The 18,625-nt window shown below is 37.9% G+C and overlaps 1 protein-coding gene across 1 annotated transcript in view; it reads right to left on the bottom strand.

Annotated features, from left to right (window-relative positions):
• Positions 1-18,625, bottom strand: part of FBXL13 (F-box and leucine rich repeat protein 13) — an 86,991-nt gene that overhangs the window by 19,758 nt on the left and 48,608 nt on the right. Inside the window, 5 exon segments of the mRNA XM_055807671.1 lie at positions 4,915-5,041; positions 6,205-6,324; positions 9,824-9,986; positions 10,143-10,260; positions 10,888-10,986. Coding sequence (XP_055663646.1) covers positions 4,915-5,041; positions 6,205-6,324; positions 9,824-9,986; positions 10,143-10,260; positions 10,888-10,986 — 627 coding nt within the window.

Here is an 18,625-nt window from a genome sequence, read left to right as displayed (position 1 = left end):
TCAACCTACCCTCTAAAATGCTCAGATTTCTGCATAGATTAGCCACAGCCAGGCACCAGTTTAATAGATCAAACACTAGAAGAGAAGAATGTGATTCCTATCATGCAGTATGCTTTTGCTAATAACAATACGTATGTGACAGAACAAAGTTCCATTTCAGATAGCAAAAACCTTCTGAGAAATGGGTAACTTCTTAAGCAAATGTGGCCATACTGTTTCCCATACCAATTTCCAATACCAAAGGTGGGTCAGATCTGTTTACAGAAACATAGCATGCCATAAAATTTAATTTCTACACCTAAGACCATTTGCAGTTAGTCCAGATCATAACTTATGAAATACAGTTGCCTGCGTTTCTTAAGACTAAGTCCAGACAACAGGGCTTCCATTGTAACGAAATATACTGTAAAAATATTGAGCCAAATTTTCAACATTGCTAAATACCTTTAATTCCTCCTGATTTGCATTGGGACTCATGGTGTTGGCACATCTGTCATTGATTATAATGACTCTGTGTTAGTATTTCCTGTTTTTATGCAGAATTAAGTTTCTAAGTCTCCAGGTTAAATTCTCTCTTTCTCTATTCTCCCAAGCAAACTGGAGTGCTAATATACGAATTTAGAGCCCACTTTAGTATATTTTAACAATTCCTTTTCCCTGCCTTGGGAATGCATAGGATTTGTCACATCCTTTCCTTTGGAAATCCATTGCAACTAATTCATTTGCAGTCTGTTGCTGGTTATATCTATTAGACATGATCGTATTTTTTGCTTAACCTTTACAAGGCTCTTCCCCAGTTCTACTGGCCTGATTTTCTAACAGACCAAAATGTGGAGCCAGGCTATGGGTTCAAGTCACTGTAGATTCAGAATCCCACTAAAAATGCAAAGAAATTAGGTAACTGTGGCAAGCTAAATTGCCACTTTGGTTTGGGTAACTTATTTTTAAAATATTAATAAATATTTATGTTGCAGCCTGGCTTTCAGGACCAGCCAGAATCTGAAGATTATTAAGTGTGGACACATAAGAAAACAAAGTTGAGATAACTGTTTATACATCCATATAACCACTACTCCAGAGTTCCCCATGATTCCAAATTATCCTCAACTTTAAAGAGTAACTTATACATAGTGCACAAAAAATTCTGTGACTGATGAACTGACTTGATGCCACAGATAATTCTGGAGGAAGCATTTCAGTCAGAAGACAGAATGGAGGCTTAGATCATTGTGAGAGAGAATTTCATGCGTGACAGTCATTGCAGAAGAAAATGCAGAAGAATACTTCCCTGTATACTTCATATTTCCTTTTAATCTTTGATTTCAGAAGTGTATCAGGGTTCTTCCCATTTTTAAAGTATTTTACTCTTTTTCATGTTTCAGGGTATTATTTTATCTCTCATTATTACACTGCATATAATTCACCACTGATATTAAGCTTCCTTGAGTCTACGTCAGGGCATCTACTGTTTTGATGGATGCAACTAATTTCTTTCAGAATTCCTTTTATCATTCTTTGCTATGCTTTTCTGTCTAAATCCTGCTTGACTTAAGACACTTTCTTCAAATGTCCTGACACTTCTATACTTAATTTGATTATTAAAGTCTCAAGAAGATGGGTGGTCCAGGCCATATGCATCAGCAATTTGTGTCAGAATGAGGAAAGCCAGGCAGCTGCACACTTTCAGACTCTCAGACTTGGAGCAAAGCTGCCAAAGCCATATCATACAGACACCAGAAAAAGTTCAAGACATTGTAACAAAAATATGGAGAGTATGAGAACAAAGCTTATAACTAAAACTGCTTCCCTAACTGATGGAAACATTGCCACTGAGTCTGCTATTATAAGAAAGAGTAATAGGTTTTAGTCCTAAATGCTAATGTTTCCAGCTCCATAATAAAAGCTGCACATATTGTAAATACCTTTACAATAGTATCTAAAATGACTTGTGATATTATCTATGCATTCATGAATGTATTTACCATCCTCACAATTGAAAACATTGTGGTCCCTGTTTCAGGGAGTTTAGAAGAGCAAAACGTGAGGGAAAACAATGAGGGATGGGAAGCTAGCTGGAAGAAAAAGGGAGTTTTCTCAAAGAAAGTAAAGGTTGGGTTTTTTCAAAGAACTCAGTATCTTTGCTCTGTCATTGCAGGTTTTTGTTTAAAAAAGAAATGCTGTCACCAGGTTGCAAATCTTTTCATTTTTAAGTGTCTTTTAAGTTGTTTTCAACTGTAAGAAACCGATTTCTAGTACTTCAGGATGACAAAAATGGAACAAATATTCTTCCCATTGTTAAAAGTTATTGAGACTTAAAAATGTGTGTTATTTGTTTTTTAAAAAATCAAGTTAAAATAAAGAAGGAAATATTTTCAGAAATGTAAAAGGATGAATGCTAAAATAACTGACTAAATTAATATTCAAAATGTACTTGGGGGGTGTATTTAAAGTTATGTGATTTATAAGAGTAAACCCAATATAGTTAAAGCCCTAATGAGAAAAGGACTGTAACTTCTTCAGTATGCCACCAGTTTCCCATATGCATAAAGTTGACATCATCTTCATTGGATGACATTTGGTTTTATTAATGCATGGTCTTTGACTTACTTAGCAAGACACTTAAGCACACATATAACTTAAGCCTCCAATGAATTACTTGCCTTATTCTAGCTTTGTGTTTATAAATTTGCCTAGGCATTTTCTCTCTATGTAAAATGCCTAACTTCCCACACAATATCGAAAAATGAACGTATGCAGCCTTTTTTTTTTTTTTTTTTCCCAGACTTTCTGTTTAGGAGTCGACTCAGGGCAAGGATAATAAACCTCTCCAAACATGAGAAAGATTTTTCATGTATTTCTTATTAGCACTGCATTTTTAATTACTGAAAATCCATAGGGTACTGTAAATTTTTTATTTATTTCTTTGTTACAAGATCTCTTGTCAGGGACAATTCTAAGAGTCGATATATTTCTTCCAAATGCAACAAATTCCTGAATGAAAGACACAACACAACAGGAACCTTCATTTCTTGGACATCAGAGTAACTACGTAAGAGGAAGGCACCAACAGTGGAAAAAACCTTCCATTTTGATTAAGTCAGTCATACCTGAGACACAAATCTGTAAGAAAATCTGACTCTACTGTATCTTTTCTCCCCTATCCTTTCCTTATGTATATGTCACTCTTACTGCTGTAAATTCTGCTCTGCTCTGATGAGCAGAATGATTCTGCTGTCATTTGAAAAAAACAGAAATGAAAATTCTTGTGTAGTGCAAATCTATGTTGCACATTCTATGTTTTTCATGCTAAATAGCAAGATAGCAAAAGCAACAGAGATCTATTTCACAGGCTGCAGGAAAGCATATGAGCCTTACAATTTTTCTTTAGCAGCACAGCATAATGGTGTTGACTACTGCACATAAAAAGCTGTATTCTCTGTTACATTTTTACATTTAAAAAAATACTTACAAAGTCTGAATTGAAAGAGATCTTACTATTCCTCTATATGCCAATAAAACATGTAATATAAAGTCAAAGCATACAAATAGCAGCTTGTTACAAAGCAGACTACTAGATATTCTTGTATCAAAGTTCTAAGATGACAGAATGTATTTATTATGTATGTATGTATGTAACCTACTTAAACAGAGCAAATAGCAAAAACCGTAACAGTTTTGTAGCTAGTACTAGCAATCAGTTCAGAAATTACAAAAATGATAAATGGTCGATTTCCGGGTTAGTTTATCATCTTGTGGGAGAGAGAAAACTGAAAGCCTCAGAAATGTAGTGTAAGCAAAATAGTTTGGCTTATTGCCAAGGTCACGGGTTGTGCTATGTGAAAACTAGAGTAAGAAGCAACACAGCATTTTAAAAGACTAGCTGTGGCAGGCAAGGAGAAAGAAAACATTTATGCTGAAACATTGTGAGACTGTAATTCAAGGCAGCATTAATTTCATTCCAATATAATTTCATGATATTTTAAATGATCACATTAAACGAAGTTGTCTTGGATTTCCCAACCTTCGTTATTTAGCTTAATCTTGTTTTTTTTATTTTCAGGCCTCCATAAAAGATGCAGGCATTTTAATTACTTTTCCACATTTTAATTACTTTTGCACAAACTCTGTGTTAGAGACAAATAATAAAGTTCTTAGAATTCTGTTTGAACAGTGACTGAATGAATAGTCTCTATGGCAAGTTTTCTTCATGAGGTTTCTCCTAGATTTCTGAGTTCAGTGAAAAGTTTGCCCCAGAAGTAAAAGAAACAGCAGAACTGGCTCTGAACCCTGTGCACAAGGCAGGACCTGCCAAGAACATCCAGTGTGGAGGCCTGTGATGTTTAACCTGGCTCCTGCACCAGCTATTTTGCTTTCTACAGTCTTAGCAACTTGACACATCGAAGATACCTTGTTAGTAATTCTTTCACTAGCAATTACTTTCTAGACCACAGTGTAGAGCAGCATCTCTGCTAGAGCTAATATGCAGGGGTTTTCACCATAAAATCTAGTGCACAGAAAACACAATTTTTATGACTTTAAATGTTAAAAATACCAATTTTTCAGTTTTCCTCAGGTCTAATCATCCTGAAGCAAAAAAATTCTGTTTAATAAACATTATTTTCAGACCACATTTACAGCAGCCAGACTTCCTCTTTCTGACAGTTTCTGTTTCTCTCTTTCAAACATAAAGTTGCCCAGCTTAAGAATTACCTTTGATTTGTTACTGCCTATACATGGGCTAATACTGTGCTATTCAAGTTTCTAAAATATGTTTTAATGATACTGCAACTTCACTGCTTCATATCCATGCAGGTTTTTAAATGAACGGATTTTTATTACCTTTTTTTTTTTTTTTTTCCCAGAAAGCCCAGATACATAGTAAACACATTCTTCATGCTTTAATTATATATATACCTTATCTGAGATGCTGGTTCCAGAGATACCAATGGATATCAATGACGCCATATTTCCCAAGGCTTCGATTCCAGCATCAGTCACATTTTCACAGTGACACAGATTTAGATAGGTCATTTCATGACGTCTAAATTAAATAAAAAATCGGAACTGTCAGCTTTCCATTTTTGTTCCAGAAATGTAGTATAGCTAATAAATTTTTGTAATAACCCTTCCTAAGTGTTTTCCAGGGCACCTATGAAAATAAGCAGTCTAGACTTCTGAAACCTAGCTTACATGGGCACTTCCAACGATTCTAATCATAATGCATAAGCATCACAAATATTTCAAATCATGAACAGCAATCAAATTAAATAAAAATTTGGAAATCAAGGAGATGTATTACATAAAAATATTTTTTTAATTAGTTTGGTGCTTGTCTTTTTCCTATGTCCAAATCTCTCATATCTTGCAGAGGAACTTCAAAGCTCACTGCAATGACGGAATTCAGGACCCCATGGCTGTACCCACACCCAGCTACAGCAATGTAAATAATGGTACAGAGCAAATGAAGACATTGCCAGGTTCTGCACATCAGCACTCACTGACCATACAAGGGAAACTGAATTTTACTGCGTAAGTAAGCACCATAAACTGTATCTTCTCATAATCAAACCAGAAGACCTAAGAAATGTGACTCCTAAAGCAGTGCATTTAGGCTCAGAGCCTTAGGAGTAACACTCCATCGTTAAAACAGAGAAGGCATTCCCTGGCTTACCAGCAAGCATGCTACAATTATTCACAACTACTGCTACGAAAGCATAAACAGGGGCCTCCTGAGAGATCTAGTAAGGAGTGGAAAGACTGACTCCAATCTTCTCTGGAGACTTAAAAATTATCTTTCAATTGCCAATACCAATACTCCTGCTGAGGAACTCTAATTGAAGAGGTTTAGCAATTGAGCGTTTTCTGTTTGTGCAGACATATTTATGGAGTTTACAAAATGTGACTTCTACATAATAATCTTTTAATGCAGCTTTGTCACTGACAACCATCATTTAGGCACTTTCCCCCCCAAAAATTAAGACTTCTCAGGTTTCCATATTTATATTGATGAATTCACCTTTATATAATGGATCATTTTTAAGAGACTCACAATGCCAAGAGGGACTGGTCATTTATCTAGTACAATTTTCTATATACAATTGGCTATATAATTTTACCCATTTATTAACACATTAAGAACTTCAACATCAGAAATACACTGCAAGTGTAACCACACTAGAAAAATATTGTAGTGGACAACTGTACCTTTGTGCTATTTCTGTGACAGAAGCATCAGTGACATGAATACAATTAGACAAATTCAGCTCTCTTAGCTTAGCTCCAGAAGAACCTTGTACAAATGTTCTTACACCTCCATCACTGATTCTAAAAGAGAAATGTAGGCAATATTTATAATGTGCATTTTTCCTACTCCATACAAGTCAATATATAATTTGTAGATATATATAACATATCTACATTGTAGATAAGCAGAAATGAATAACGATATTTTTTAAGTAGCCTTTTAAACCCAAAAAGGAGTCAGCATAATTAATGGCTCAATTAAAAGATGCTGCTCTTTGGAAATACTGAAAACCAGAACTTTCTGAAAAAAAGTCTGTTGGAGATTATGAGAACTTCCATTAGTTCCAATACTCAGATAAGATAGCACTCCAATTAATATTTTTGTTAATTTAAGGAACTGAAATATTTTAAAGGAAAAATAATCTTCTAGCACAGAAGCACAAGTCATAGGTAGTATATATAGGTAGTAGCTATTCTGTACACACACATGAAGAGTTAACCTGAGTTCTTCCTCAGAATGTTTCACTTAATTGTGTATCTCATACACGGCTAACTTATAACATACACAAAGGTTATAAAAATTAAATAGATAGAAAATCTTTTAGTCAAGTTGAGAGGACTGGAGAGCTGACTACAACTTGTGTGTTTCAAAACAGTTCATATCTGTGGTATGTTTAACATTACTGTACACTTAGCCTTTCAATGCATTCCCAGTATTTCTTCTGCATTCCCCAATGAATAAAAAATTAAACCCAGAATTCTGCAGGACAGAATAATATTTTGGCTTGTACAGTTTGCTGCAGCACAAAGCATCACTGCAAATCCCAAAGTCCCAGAAACATATGGGTAAGAATAGCACTGCTAATAAAACGATAACCTGAACAGAACCTCATTGTGTGACCATAAGCTACAGATGAAGCCATGATTCATGAAGTGTTAAGTAATCACTCTGCAATAATTCAACCACTGTGGTAGTTTTGGTGTTATTTTACTGTGCAGTTGTTTTTCATTCAAGATAGACAAATTTAAGAAATATACTTTCAGAATAATTAACTTGCATAAAATCTGTAACGAATGCAGAGACTGGCAATACAGCCAAGCAAGTTAAAAAAAAAATATTTTTATATATATATATATATTCTGTAACCACACTGGGCTTGAGGGCTGAAATTGCCATGTTATAACTGTTTTAATAATTGTTCTGTGAATACATATGCTAAGTTCCTCTAGTCAGTTGATTAACTATATAAGAACACTGCCCACACACTGCTTTATCATACATTAATTTAACATATTCAAACTGGAAAAACGTGGCAAGTGTATGGGCCACCACACTGCCTATCTTCAATTTTAGCTAACATTTTAATCACACCTCTATTATTTCTTAATTCTAATCATCATCAAAAGTTAATTTTCTTTCCTCATTTTTCACATGTAGTCGAATACTTCCTGTAATTTAAGACTTCTGAATTGGTACATTTGCTCCTTTTGTCCTTTTCATTTCTCAAAAAATTCTCCATATGACTGTTAGAAAAACTGACTCTTAGACTAAGAAAAAAGGTCACTGAAAAAAGGAAACTGATTAAGAGCACCGAGATGGCTAAGCATTTCAAAACCTGTTCTTAAGATTTTACCACTAATATGGCGCTTCCCTTGATTCTGTGAGGAATCCCCCAATGTTTCTAAGTCACAATGTGGATTTTTATAGGAATTTATAGGAATTCTCAAATAAGAGAAACATACAGGTGAACAATTCCCCCTTTGTAGTTTCCTGTCTCGAGCGAAACTCTACCAGCCTGTACGGCGTTGGTGCGCCAGGCGTGCGCGGCGGCGGCGGGGCGGCCGCTGTGCGCAGGTGCCCGCAGCCCCCCCTGCCCGCCAGCCCGTGCCAGCCGGCTCCAAGGCGGCCCCGCCGCTGGGCAAGGCCGAGCCCTCAGCCACGGCGGCGGCGCCCCCGGGGGGACAGATCGCAGCGGGGGGGACCCCGGGCCGGGGCAGGGGGTGCCCGGAGGGGGCCGTGCCCCCGGGGGCGGGCAGCCCGCGCCGCGCCGCGCCGCGCCGGAGCAGCTCCCGGCAGCGGGGAGCGGAGCCCCGGCCGGGGCCGGGCTGCGGGCAGGGCCGGTGCCCCCGGGGGCGGGGGGCCCGGGCTGGAGCAGCCTGTGCCTGAGGGGCTGCGCCCCGCGGGAGGGCCCCGCGCAGGAGCGGCCCGGGCAGAGCTGCAGCCCCCCCGCGGGAAGGGCTCCCGCTGGAGAAGGGCCTGGAGGAGCGTCTCCCGCGGGAGGGCCCGGGCTGGAGCCGGGCGGCGTGTGAGGAGCCTCCCCCGGAGGGGGCCGGGGCGGCGGAGGCGGCGGGGGAGGGACCGGCCGCAGCCCCGGCCCCGGCCCCCAGAGCGATCTCCCTGCCCGGACCCCCGCGGGCCTGGCTGGGGGTGGCTCCCCTGCCCGCCTGGGGGGCACGGACACCGCCGGGGTTAAACCACCACACAAGTTTAGATGTGTTACAATCTCTAACTTTGTTAATGCTGAAACTTTTACGAGTATCTGCAAAAGCAAGAAAATAAGTGCAGAGTTTTACAACAGCTTTACAACTGCTTAAAAACTTTTGTTAAGGTAATTCCACAGTTCTTTAGCAGTAGGAGACAGTAGACACGTGTGAAGGCACTTGCAGCCCAAGATCTGGCTGACAGGCTGGAAAATCCAGCCTTCTAACCGTGAAACCAGAAAATGCAGGCAGCTGTGCCATCTGCCCAGTTGAACGACCAACATGATGTCATGGTATTGCTCCAGCACTTCCCAGCACATCCACATGCAATGTTATCAGATTTTTGTACAGCATCAACAAGCATAAAAAATACTTTAGTTACACATTAAAGCAGAACCCCTAAAACTTCACATAGCATCCAAAACATTAAGATAAGCAGCAATTCTAGCTTCTTTGTATTATTTTATAGGTCTGTTGATTTTGAAATGTTTTGCCTTTCCCGTTCCCTCTCAACCTTGACTCCATCACCCTGCCATAGAACAGGGAACAAGCCTGCAGCTTTGGAAGCCCTTTCATATGTCTGTTTCTACCAATACGTGACACATCCAAAGTGGAAAACAGTCTTGGCATAAAAGATATCCTTCCTCTTACAACACCAATTACAAAGTTGTCTTGGTAACTGTAATAATTTTGTAGGGTTTTTTATATCTTAGTACTAGGTAGTTATAAAGTATTATTTTAATATTCACAAAATTAAACAATATCCTAATTTTGACAAAGTTGTGACACTGGAATTGTCTTTGGTTATCATTTTCATCATCTTTGTAGCCACATTTCATCAGCAAAACATGCCGTGGCTGTTAAGTAATATTACATCTACAGTTAACTCTCTTCCTTGAACTGGAGCAGCAACAAATGGATTTTTGAAAAAATGATATAGAAACAAAAAGTACTTGTAAATTTTTTTAAATATTAAAATACATGTATTAATATTCTAAGAATTTATTTTTAAAATGGAAAGATGTGTTAACAGGAGTATAATTAACTTTACTAAAATTCCTTTGCGATGGTTTACAGAAATCTGGGTGTGATATAGTACCTTGTGCAGTCTGCTACATTCAGTACAAGAACATGCTTCAACGGTGAAATCATCTTTAGACCAGCATCTGTAATCTTCTGGCAATCAGCCACATGAGTGCGCCTGATGTATGGGCAGCATTGACTCATCAACTTGAAACTTAAATCAGTAATTTGGTGATTCCCTGTTGAAATATATAAAGATGTAAGTTACACATCTGACATACATTACGGGCCTGATCCAAATACCCACTGAAATCAGCTGAAAGATGCATTTCAGATTATCTGGATGAGTTTTAAAAATACATCATCCTAATAATTTTATGAATTATTATACCAACCTTCAATGCTGACCTTGACAAGTTTACATTCAGCAAGGGCTTTAAAAGTTGTGTCAGAAAGATGTGGAGAGTCAAGGAAGACAACAGACATTATCTGTTGGCATTTTTCAACCAGAGCCTTCGAAGGGAAAAAGGAAACACGGAGCAAAATATTTTTATACCTATGCTGCCATGTAACAAAAGATCAGCAAATATTCTGCATATAATACAGAATGTTACAATTTCAAACAAACAGTTGCAATACATTTTTACTGTAACTTCTAGAAAGTAAGTGGTATATAAACTACTGAGATTCTCCATATATTTATTATGTTTGGGAACACAAGGAAAAGAAGTAAGTGGAGACATAAAGTATGGCAGAAACCTGAGACAGTCATTGAGTTAACAATCACTTTTGCAGAAGCCTGAAAATTCTTTTTCTGATGGCAAAAATCAAGTAGCAGAACACTGTTCCCATATACTGTTTGCTTTAACACTGAAAAAACTGAAACCCCCTCATTTACAAACTGGAAGGCCATAATTCAGCCACACCCACGCAGTAAAAGAAGACAAGACAACTGAAATTTTCTGAAAGTGACTGCAAGTGAGCAAGATTTTCAAAAGTAATTAGATAATAGTTTTTTTAAAATGTTTTCAGGGAGAAATTTTCCTCTTAAATTGTAACTGCGTAACTTTCTTTAAAGTCAGTTGAGAGGATAAGTCTCAGAAAGTTTCTCCAAGTACAGATTTATTTTCAATTTCTTACTTGAATACATCCATCTGTAAGAGTTGGCATTTTGTTGATTAGCAAATCTTGAATCCCACTGCAGCCATTGGCAATATTTTTGAAGCCATCAACTGAAATCTAAGTAAGAAATAAAATATTTATGTCTTAGAAAACTAAGAAAACTTAGAAAACTAACAAAAACAATACAGGAAAGGCTTGAGATCTTTTCAATATTTTAAAATCATAGGTACCTAGATGCTCACTAAAACAAGATATGCATTGATCCCACTAAAAGAAAAACAAAGCCATGAAGTATGCATAATATTCTGTGATTTTAACAACATAATCCAAATTCAGGATCTGTTCCAAAAATGCGTCTACTAAGCAAGCAAGAATAAGGCACAGCGATTTCTACGTAGCAATGAATGTCAGTCACATCCTTCTACCTTCGCTTTCCCAACCTTATGAGGTATTCACACATGGCAGATATTCACATTTATTGACATTAATTGAATGTAGTAAAACATCTTCATTGGTTTTTCCAGACCCATAGTAAAAAGATAGAATAAAAAAAAAAAAATCAGACGGGATACAAAGAAAGATCCTATGCAATCACAATAACATGTAGCTCATTTACGGAATCCTTCATGCAGGACCACATCACTAACTTGGCGTACTCTAACAAAGCAATAGTCACTGCAAGTATGAATGGACAGATGGATCCATCAATTCAGTTTATTCTCTTTATCACTCCAGGGTGTGACTTCAGGGGGTGACTCCAGGGAGTCAGTTCTTCAACTGCCCAAATTCAATAGACATCAGCTCATTCTTGGACATACAAAGCAGTTCCTTTGACATACAAATCCTGTGTAAAGTAAAGGACGGTCTCCTTTGAGCTCCATGTTCTCAGACAACGTGGATGTGAACCATTCTCCCCCCTGATATTTGCATGTAGAGATCTCACTATTTCCCAGGGTTTTGAAGTTGTATATTATAACAATCTTGTGCAGCTCAGGCTACAGCCATGCTCTGCACCAGGAATTTGTTTGCAAAACATCTACAAAATAGCAGTCTGGCATGCCCTCCTGGGTACCAAATAAGGCCTGGGGAGACAAGAATCCGAAGAAGGAAACTTCAAAGATAAATTACACTGGGAGGGATTCTTGCTGTGCCCCACCTCTCCAGCTAATGCAGAAGCCTGATTTGCGTAGGTACATTGCTCAAGGGGAGTGGCAGTGTAAAACACAGGCTTTGCTTAGGATGTGCTTTTGTCTGACTGTGCTGCAGACCATTAGCGGAAAAGAGATAGTCACAGAAAAGCAAGCCAGAAGTTAAGCAACAGCTGAGCACCCATCACACCTCAGTAGCAGTACACCAGAAGATGCTTCCAGCTCTTGTACTTGCAGCCTCCACCAGCTGTAGTACATGTGACCGCTCCCCCGCAACTCATCAGTGGAAACACAGGTCAAGCCTGCTTCCCTTCCACTCTAGCATTCAGCGAGGTGATAACAGATTGGGTTTCTCCCTCTTCTTTTTGCAAACTTAACGTGTGGGTTCTTTTGGCGTGTGAGGTTGGGTTTGGTTTTTTTTCATGAACCAAATATCTGATGTTGTTATAATCAAGGCAGACTGTCTTGTCTTTTCTGACACAATCCCCCACCTTTGAACTTAGGGCCAGGTTGGCTCGCTCTTTATTTTCAGGCTGTAGTGGCCTTTTAAAGAGATTCGTTATAAATCATTTTAAATATTTTGATGTTAAATGCTTGCTCTCTCCTTTGTAAAGGATTGTGGCACTCTTTGCACTTTTCCCTTCTGCAGGGGGGTGTCAGCACTTAGAGGGGAAACTGGCTACATGTCTGCCAAATGTGTTCTAAGGCTTAAAGCGTTCTGTGCAGGTCTTACATCCAGACAGACAGAATATGGTGTGCTTCGTGACACACACTGGCACAGTTAGCACTGTGGATGCAAATAGTTCGATGTGTTTTAAGCTCAGAGCAAGTGCAGCATGAATGTTTCTCCTGCCGTGGGTCTGTAATAGCCTGCAAAAGGAGAGTATGAAAACCCTACGATCAAAATAACTATAGGAAATATTTCACAGGTAATGTGTGGTGATATGAATACCATCAACTTCTGCCTGTCAGCTGCCTGTGTTCAAGGTCAGATCTGATACAGTGCAGCTGTGTAACCCTGGATCAGGCACCTCTGAAAACAGCTATATTGTAAGAGATGAAGAAGAGCAAAATCTTGGGGGGCAGGAGGGAGGGCTGCAGAAAAGGGTTATGCAGAAAGATACCCATCTTTTAACCACAAGCTACTCTGAGCATCCAGAGCCTGCTGGTGCACTGCAGGCTCTCAAACTCCCTCCAACTGAGACATGCCCGCTGGACAAAAGGACACTATGGCTTTTGGAATGTGGCTGATGTGGGTAACACACATCAGGGAGGATCTGCAGATAGCACTGCAGTTCTCACCCATCAGCATGGATATGTTGGATGTGCCCACCCCAAATGACTGCAAAACAGCCAGTACTAGTGGAGGGCTACTATGGCAAAGACAATCCTTTTTTCATTCATCACCAGAAGGTAAAATGTCAGCATGGAAAGATGGGTGCTAGTTCTCTGGACAGATTATGAAATTCAGTTGTCCATATTCTATGGTTTTGTACTCAAATATTGGTATATGTAATGTAGGACAATGTAATCCTATGTCCAGTGTCCTCAGCTCAAAACCTCCAGTGCATATGAAAGAGATTAGCTTAAATTGTGAACATCACACAAGCAGCTGCCTAAAGGAGGTATTGGGAAGTGTCTGTTCTCTGCTGGTCAAGAAGCACTAATTGCTTTAACATGGCATGACCAATTCATTCCAGTAAGAGTTTATCTAACCCTGCAACAGGCCTCCTCATTGTTGGCTCTCAAGCAGCACAACAGAAGACAGCACATTTCTACAACACGCACCAAGTAGGTTAATATGTTAAAGCAAAACAAATCAGCCCCTAGAAATTTCAGTCTGAGGTGTGAATTTCTGGCAATTGATTCTTTCTCTTGGTCCATATACTATAAAGAGCAAACCATTCCCAAGAGAAGAATCGGTATGTTACATCATACAGTTTGCTGTAATATATGGTAATAATACTGTCTATTATAATCTGAATATAATGCCTTCTTAAAAGAAGACTGAGGTCTTCATTCTTCTAAAAAAACAGCCAGTTTGTTGAGCTGTTTGAGTACGCCTTAGCTGTTATGACAGTAGGAATTCCCCTTGTCACTGCTGAACGGATTTGGTATAATGAGAATTAATATCTCTGCTCCCAAGGAACAGTCAATCAGAAACCGAGATAGTGCCAAATGTGCCATATTCAGCTATGCCTGCTGTTCAGACTGATCTAAGAGTCAGTTAAAATGCATGCATCAGTTGTAACCAACTACTCCTGTAACTTACTCCTATAACTGCTAATCAAAGCAAGGTGTGGGGCCTAACGTGGCTGCTGCCAGTCGTTCTTGGGATTATTTTTTTACCATGAACTATGTTACACAGAGTACCTACCCAGGCTGGTGATCACGGTTAGATACAGAGAACAGGAATACAAGATCCCTCATGTCTAGGTACCTAAAATTCACATGCAAATACAATTAAATGATGGATCTTAGTTACATTACATTACTTGTTGCTTTGGTCAAGATTTTAAAAATATTACTGGGAAAACCTATAATGTAGACTCAGAAGTTTGTTTTAAGCGCCTGACTTGGCAAATGTTAGCCATTTAACTGAGCAGAAAGATAAATATTTGCAAGGCTTACAGGTTGTTCTGATGGTTGTAGAAGAGGAATGACAGTTGAGTGGACTTTAAAATTAGGGAAATAGGTGGGGAAAATGCTAAGTCAAGAAAGTGCCAATAATATTGATGAGGATTTAAGAAATAGACTGCAAATGCTAAAGCCTTTGTTTACTCCACTGACCACAGGAATGTACCAGATGCCTATGTTAGACAATTAGGAAACCTAGGATCTCTGTATAGAAAAGAGCAAGAAAGATCCCAAGACAGGTCAGACCTGAAAAAGTCTGAAACACCTCTGGGAGAGGTGGTTTTCTAGGCATTACCTTAGGTTAGGCAACTAAAATTAAGTGAAATTCCCATTCTCGAAAGGATAGATAGTAGGTAGCAGATAATCAGATCAAATTCAACAATGTTAAGGGACAGAAATTGCGTATCTGTTTCTGGAGTTTAGTAATGATTGCATAATGTTAACTGCAGTCTAAAGGACTTTTAATCTCTTTGTCTGGAAAAATACTGTTTGCTTAACATAGCCATTTGATACCACAAATAGCAGCAATTTAGTGTTTTCCTCCATGTGAGCCAAAAACAATTATACTGAAGCAGCTAATAATACCCCTGCACAGATTGTTTCAAAATTTTTTAACTTGAACTGGTTTTTTTTAACTTAAAGCTGGATAATGGATCTTGGGCATCAGTTTGAGAAAGTTCCAGTACGAAACATGCATTCAGATAAGAGCCAGATCTGTCAACAATTAGATGCTGCTACAATATCACATGTATTTGTCTTATTTTCCTTTATTCCTAGAACAATAACATCTTAATCTTTAATTTCTTTTCTAAAGCCCCTATGGATTATCTATGAAACTCCAGGCACTCTTGAAGATAAGGTGTAGAAATACGAAATTTTGTGCACATTTTAGTTATACAATTGCTTTCTCAACTCACTTGGAATTTCAATGTTTAACAGATTGCCTCAAGAGCAAAAAGCTTGACCTGAGAATCAATGCTAGGATACATATAGAATTTAATACCGCATTCTTTGCCCCGGATCAGTCAAATCCCTCTTAAACCTTCTCCTTCAAACCAGTTCTGAGGGAGGATGTTTTGAAGGTTATTATGAGTCTTAGATCCTATAAAATTCTGCAAAACAGACTCTTCCTGCATGACTGAGATAATTTTATAAATGTATCATTTTTCTTGCATGATCATAAGTCAATGCAATGATTATACATAAAATATAATTGTCTGCAAGCAGTTTTCAGTCTAATATGTAAATGACTGATTTGGTGTTTTTTTTTTTTCTTAACTGTATGCTAGTATACTGTGATCTGAAATGAGGGCACATCAAAGCAAACATGGAGCAAACCACAGCTAAAGATTTGTCCCCATAGATTCAGAAAATAAATTTAGTGAAAAGATAAAATGCTTGTAAGAATGCCAACATTCATTTAATTTCATCCTTTTATAGTTTCTTAATTCCAAAGACTAGAAACATGGAATTTTTATTCAGGTTTTGGCTCATTTGCTACACATACAGTACTGCTTCAAAATTCCTTCTTTACCCCCCTGAACTGATTGTATTTGTGGAACCGACCCTGCAATGCAGAATGCTGTCTGCAATGCAGAAGGAATTTTGAAGAAACACTATTCAATGATTCTAGTATTGTCAATGCACTGTGAATGAAGAAACTTGAAAATCAGTTTAGGACTGAGGAAGGACTCCAGTGGTACACAAGGGGCTATCTTTTTTTAAATTCTGTGTTTGTCAGGAATGATAAAACAAATTGTGACATCCTTTCCTTTTCAGAAGTTTGGCACATTACATTGATGGCTTGCCTCCACATGTTATTTTCCACTGTCCAAAAAAAAGTTTATATTATCATACTGCTGAACTAGCGTATTTCTAAAAATATAGAAGAGTGCAGGTGTAACTTAAAGTTTTCTTCAGTTACATGACTTTGTACTTAGGAAATGTAAACAATCAGTCCTCTTCTGCAATAAATAAAGAACATAACTCAGATTTTCTCCCTAAGTGATGGCCCCGTTTTGCTGTTTGATATGTCTAAAGAAGACAGAATTTGACAGTAGTTGCCAGAATGAGAATTTTCTGAATGAAGCCAGAGCAGAAGGAACTCAGATAGTGAAAACTGGTGATGCCTACACATTTGCCAATCCCCACAAACACAGCAGGACGTCAAGAAATTAAAGGGTCAAATTTATTTTTCTCAGTGGCTTGTGATCTCTTATCCAGCTGTTGTAAACTACATCAACTGATACACCGCTCTAACACATTCTGGGCCAGAATAGTTCCAGTCTGAAAATCAGTCATAGATGTTGGCACCAAAAATAAAAAGTCAATTTCTTCAAAAATCTCCATGTTTCTAATTAACTGAGGATACCTCTCACCAAACTGTTACCTCAATCTAATACATTGGTAAATGACATGCTTTTGCTTTATACCCTTCCACCTTTTCATTTTTGTGTCTAATAGCAGAAAATTTTCCACCTATACTGTTCAGCTTCAGAAGCAGAACAAAGAAATCTTACGCTTTCTAGGTAATTCTTTGAGAATACAAATGGTACAGCAGGACACCTTTTGAGCAGGACACAAAAGAATCTCTATATTTTTATGAAAATATCTTGAAACTCATTAATTAAATATTTAGCACCTGTGTCAACCTGAATGACTGAGATTTTATGTAAAATTCCTATACCTACAATTCACCCAGTATTATTACCATGCATTAATATAACAGTCAAAGGAACGGACTGCCTTGTTTTATGACAGCAGACTAGAAAATGTGTGCTTAATTCCCAGTTTTCTGCCTAATATGTTTTAACAAGCTATTTAAATGCCCTGGTCCTCAAGTTGCCACTTACAAAACAGTATAATCACCCATTTTACAGATGGGCTTTCTAAACAGATGTTCAAATCCTACAGTAGTAATGGTAATATAAGAACTCATATAAACAGAATTGTAATGTTAAAATGAAGGAAAAAAACAGGAAACATGAAGAACCAGGAAAAAAATATATTTTATAGAATATATATTCTGTTATATAGAACACTTTTTAGCATATTGTAAATGTTTATACTATAGCTTCACTACATTTTTCTAACTAATTCCAAAACATTAGAAGTTCCCTTTGGTTTAGTTCATCCAATGAGGGGGGGGGGAAAGAATTCTATCTTATTAAAATGCTTTCTGCAACAGCGATGCAATTTGATGCTTTTTTTGGTTTTAACTGTTTATTTAAATACTCAGTCATGATCACTAAGGACTGCTCCAGAATCGTGGGAAAACCCAAAATGGAGGAAGCTGTGGAATCCCTTTCAGAGCTTTCAAATACACTGGTGAGCAAACCCACTTCCCTCTGGAAAGGGGAGGATTGTGGTTTTCCCAGTTCGATGATGTTACTTTTCTCTGACTACTATTAGATCATGCTTTCTAGAGGCAGATTCTTACAGCTCATGATTACATTTCTGAACAAGCAGGAATGCTGCTTTTGGAAAAAAATAACCAATTACTGGCATTCTGAAAAAGTAACTCAGAGGTAGGTAGTTCTTAAATTTCCTCTAACCTCAGCCCTCATTTCAAATTTCACACTGTCACCACACAATAGTCTCAGCATGATTCTCAGGAACAAGAAACAGATGCTCACAGTAAAGAGCAGTAAGAACAAGACTGTTGCGCTATCTCTCTTCATCCTTGGTTCTGCAAAGATTTTGCTAGATGGAAGTTAAACCATTATATCCCTCAGACTACATTTCTTTATCATTTCACATGTGTTTTGTAATTTGGAGAATCTTCTCAGTGTATAAAGAAATACATGTGGGAGTCTTTAGTAAAACATTGGCAAATTTTTACTGCCTTACAGTTTGGCATTTCATATGGCTTTTGAAGTATGTTTCAAAATACAATATATATTTGAAAGTTTCTAAAATAGTACCAGATTCTAAAACCTTGGTTTTCTTTAGAAGTTTAGTAGAAGACTAAA

Source organism: Falco peregrinus, chromosome 6 (genome assembly GCF_023634155.1).
Source record: "Falco peregrinus isolate bFalPer1 chromosome 6, bFalPer1.pri, whole genome shotgun sequence".
In the NCBI taxonomy this organism is placed as follows: Eukaryota; Metazoa; Chordata; class Aves; order Falconiformes; family Falconidae; genus Falco; species Falco peregrinus.
This window is presented reverse-complemented; position numbering and strand designations above follow the sequence as displayed.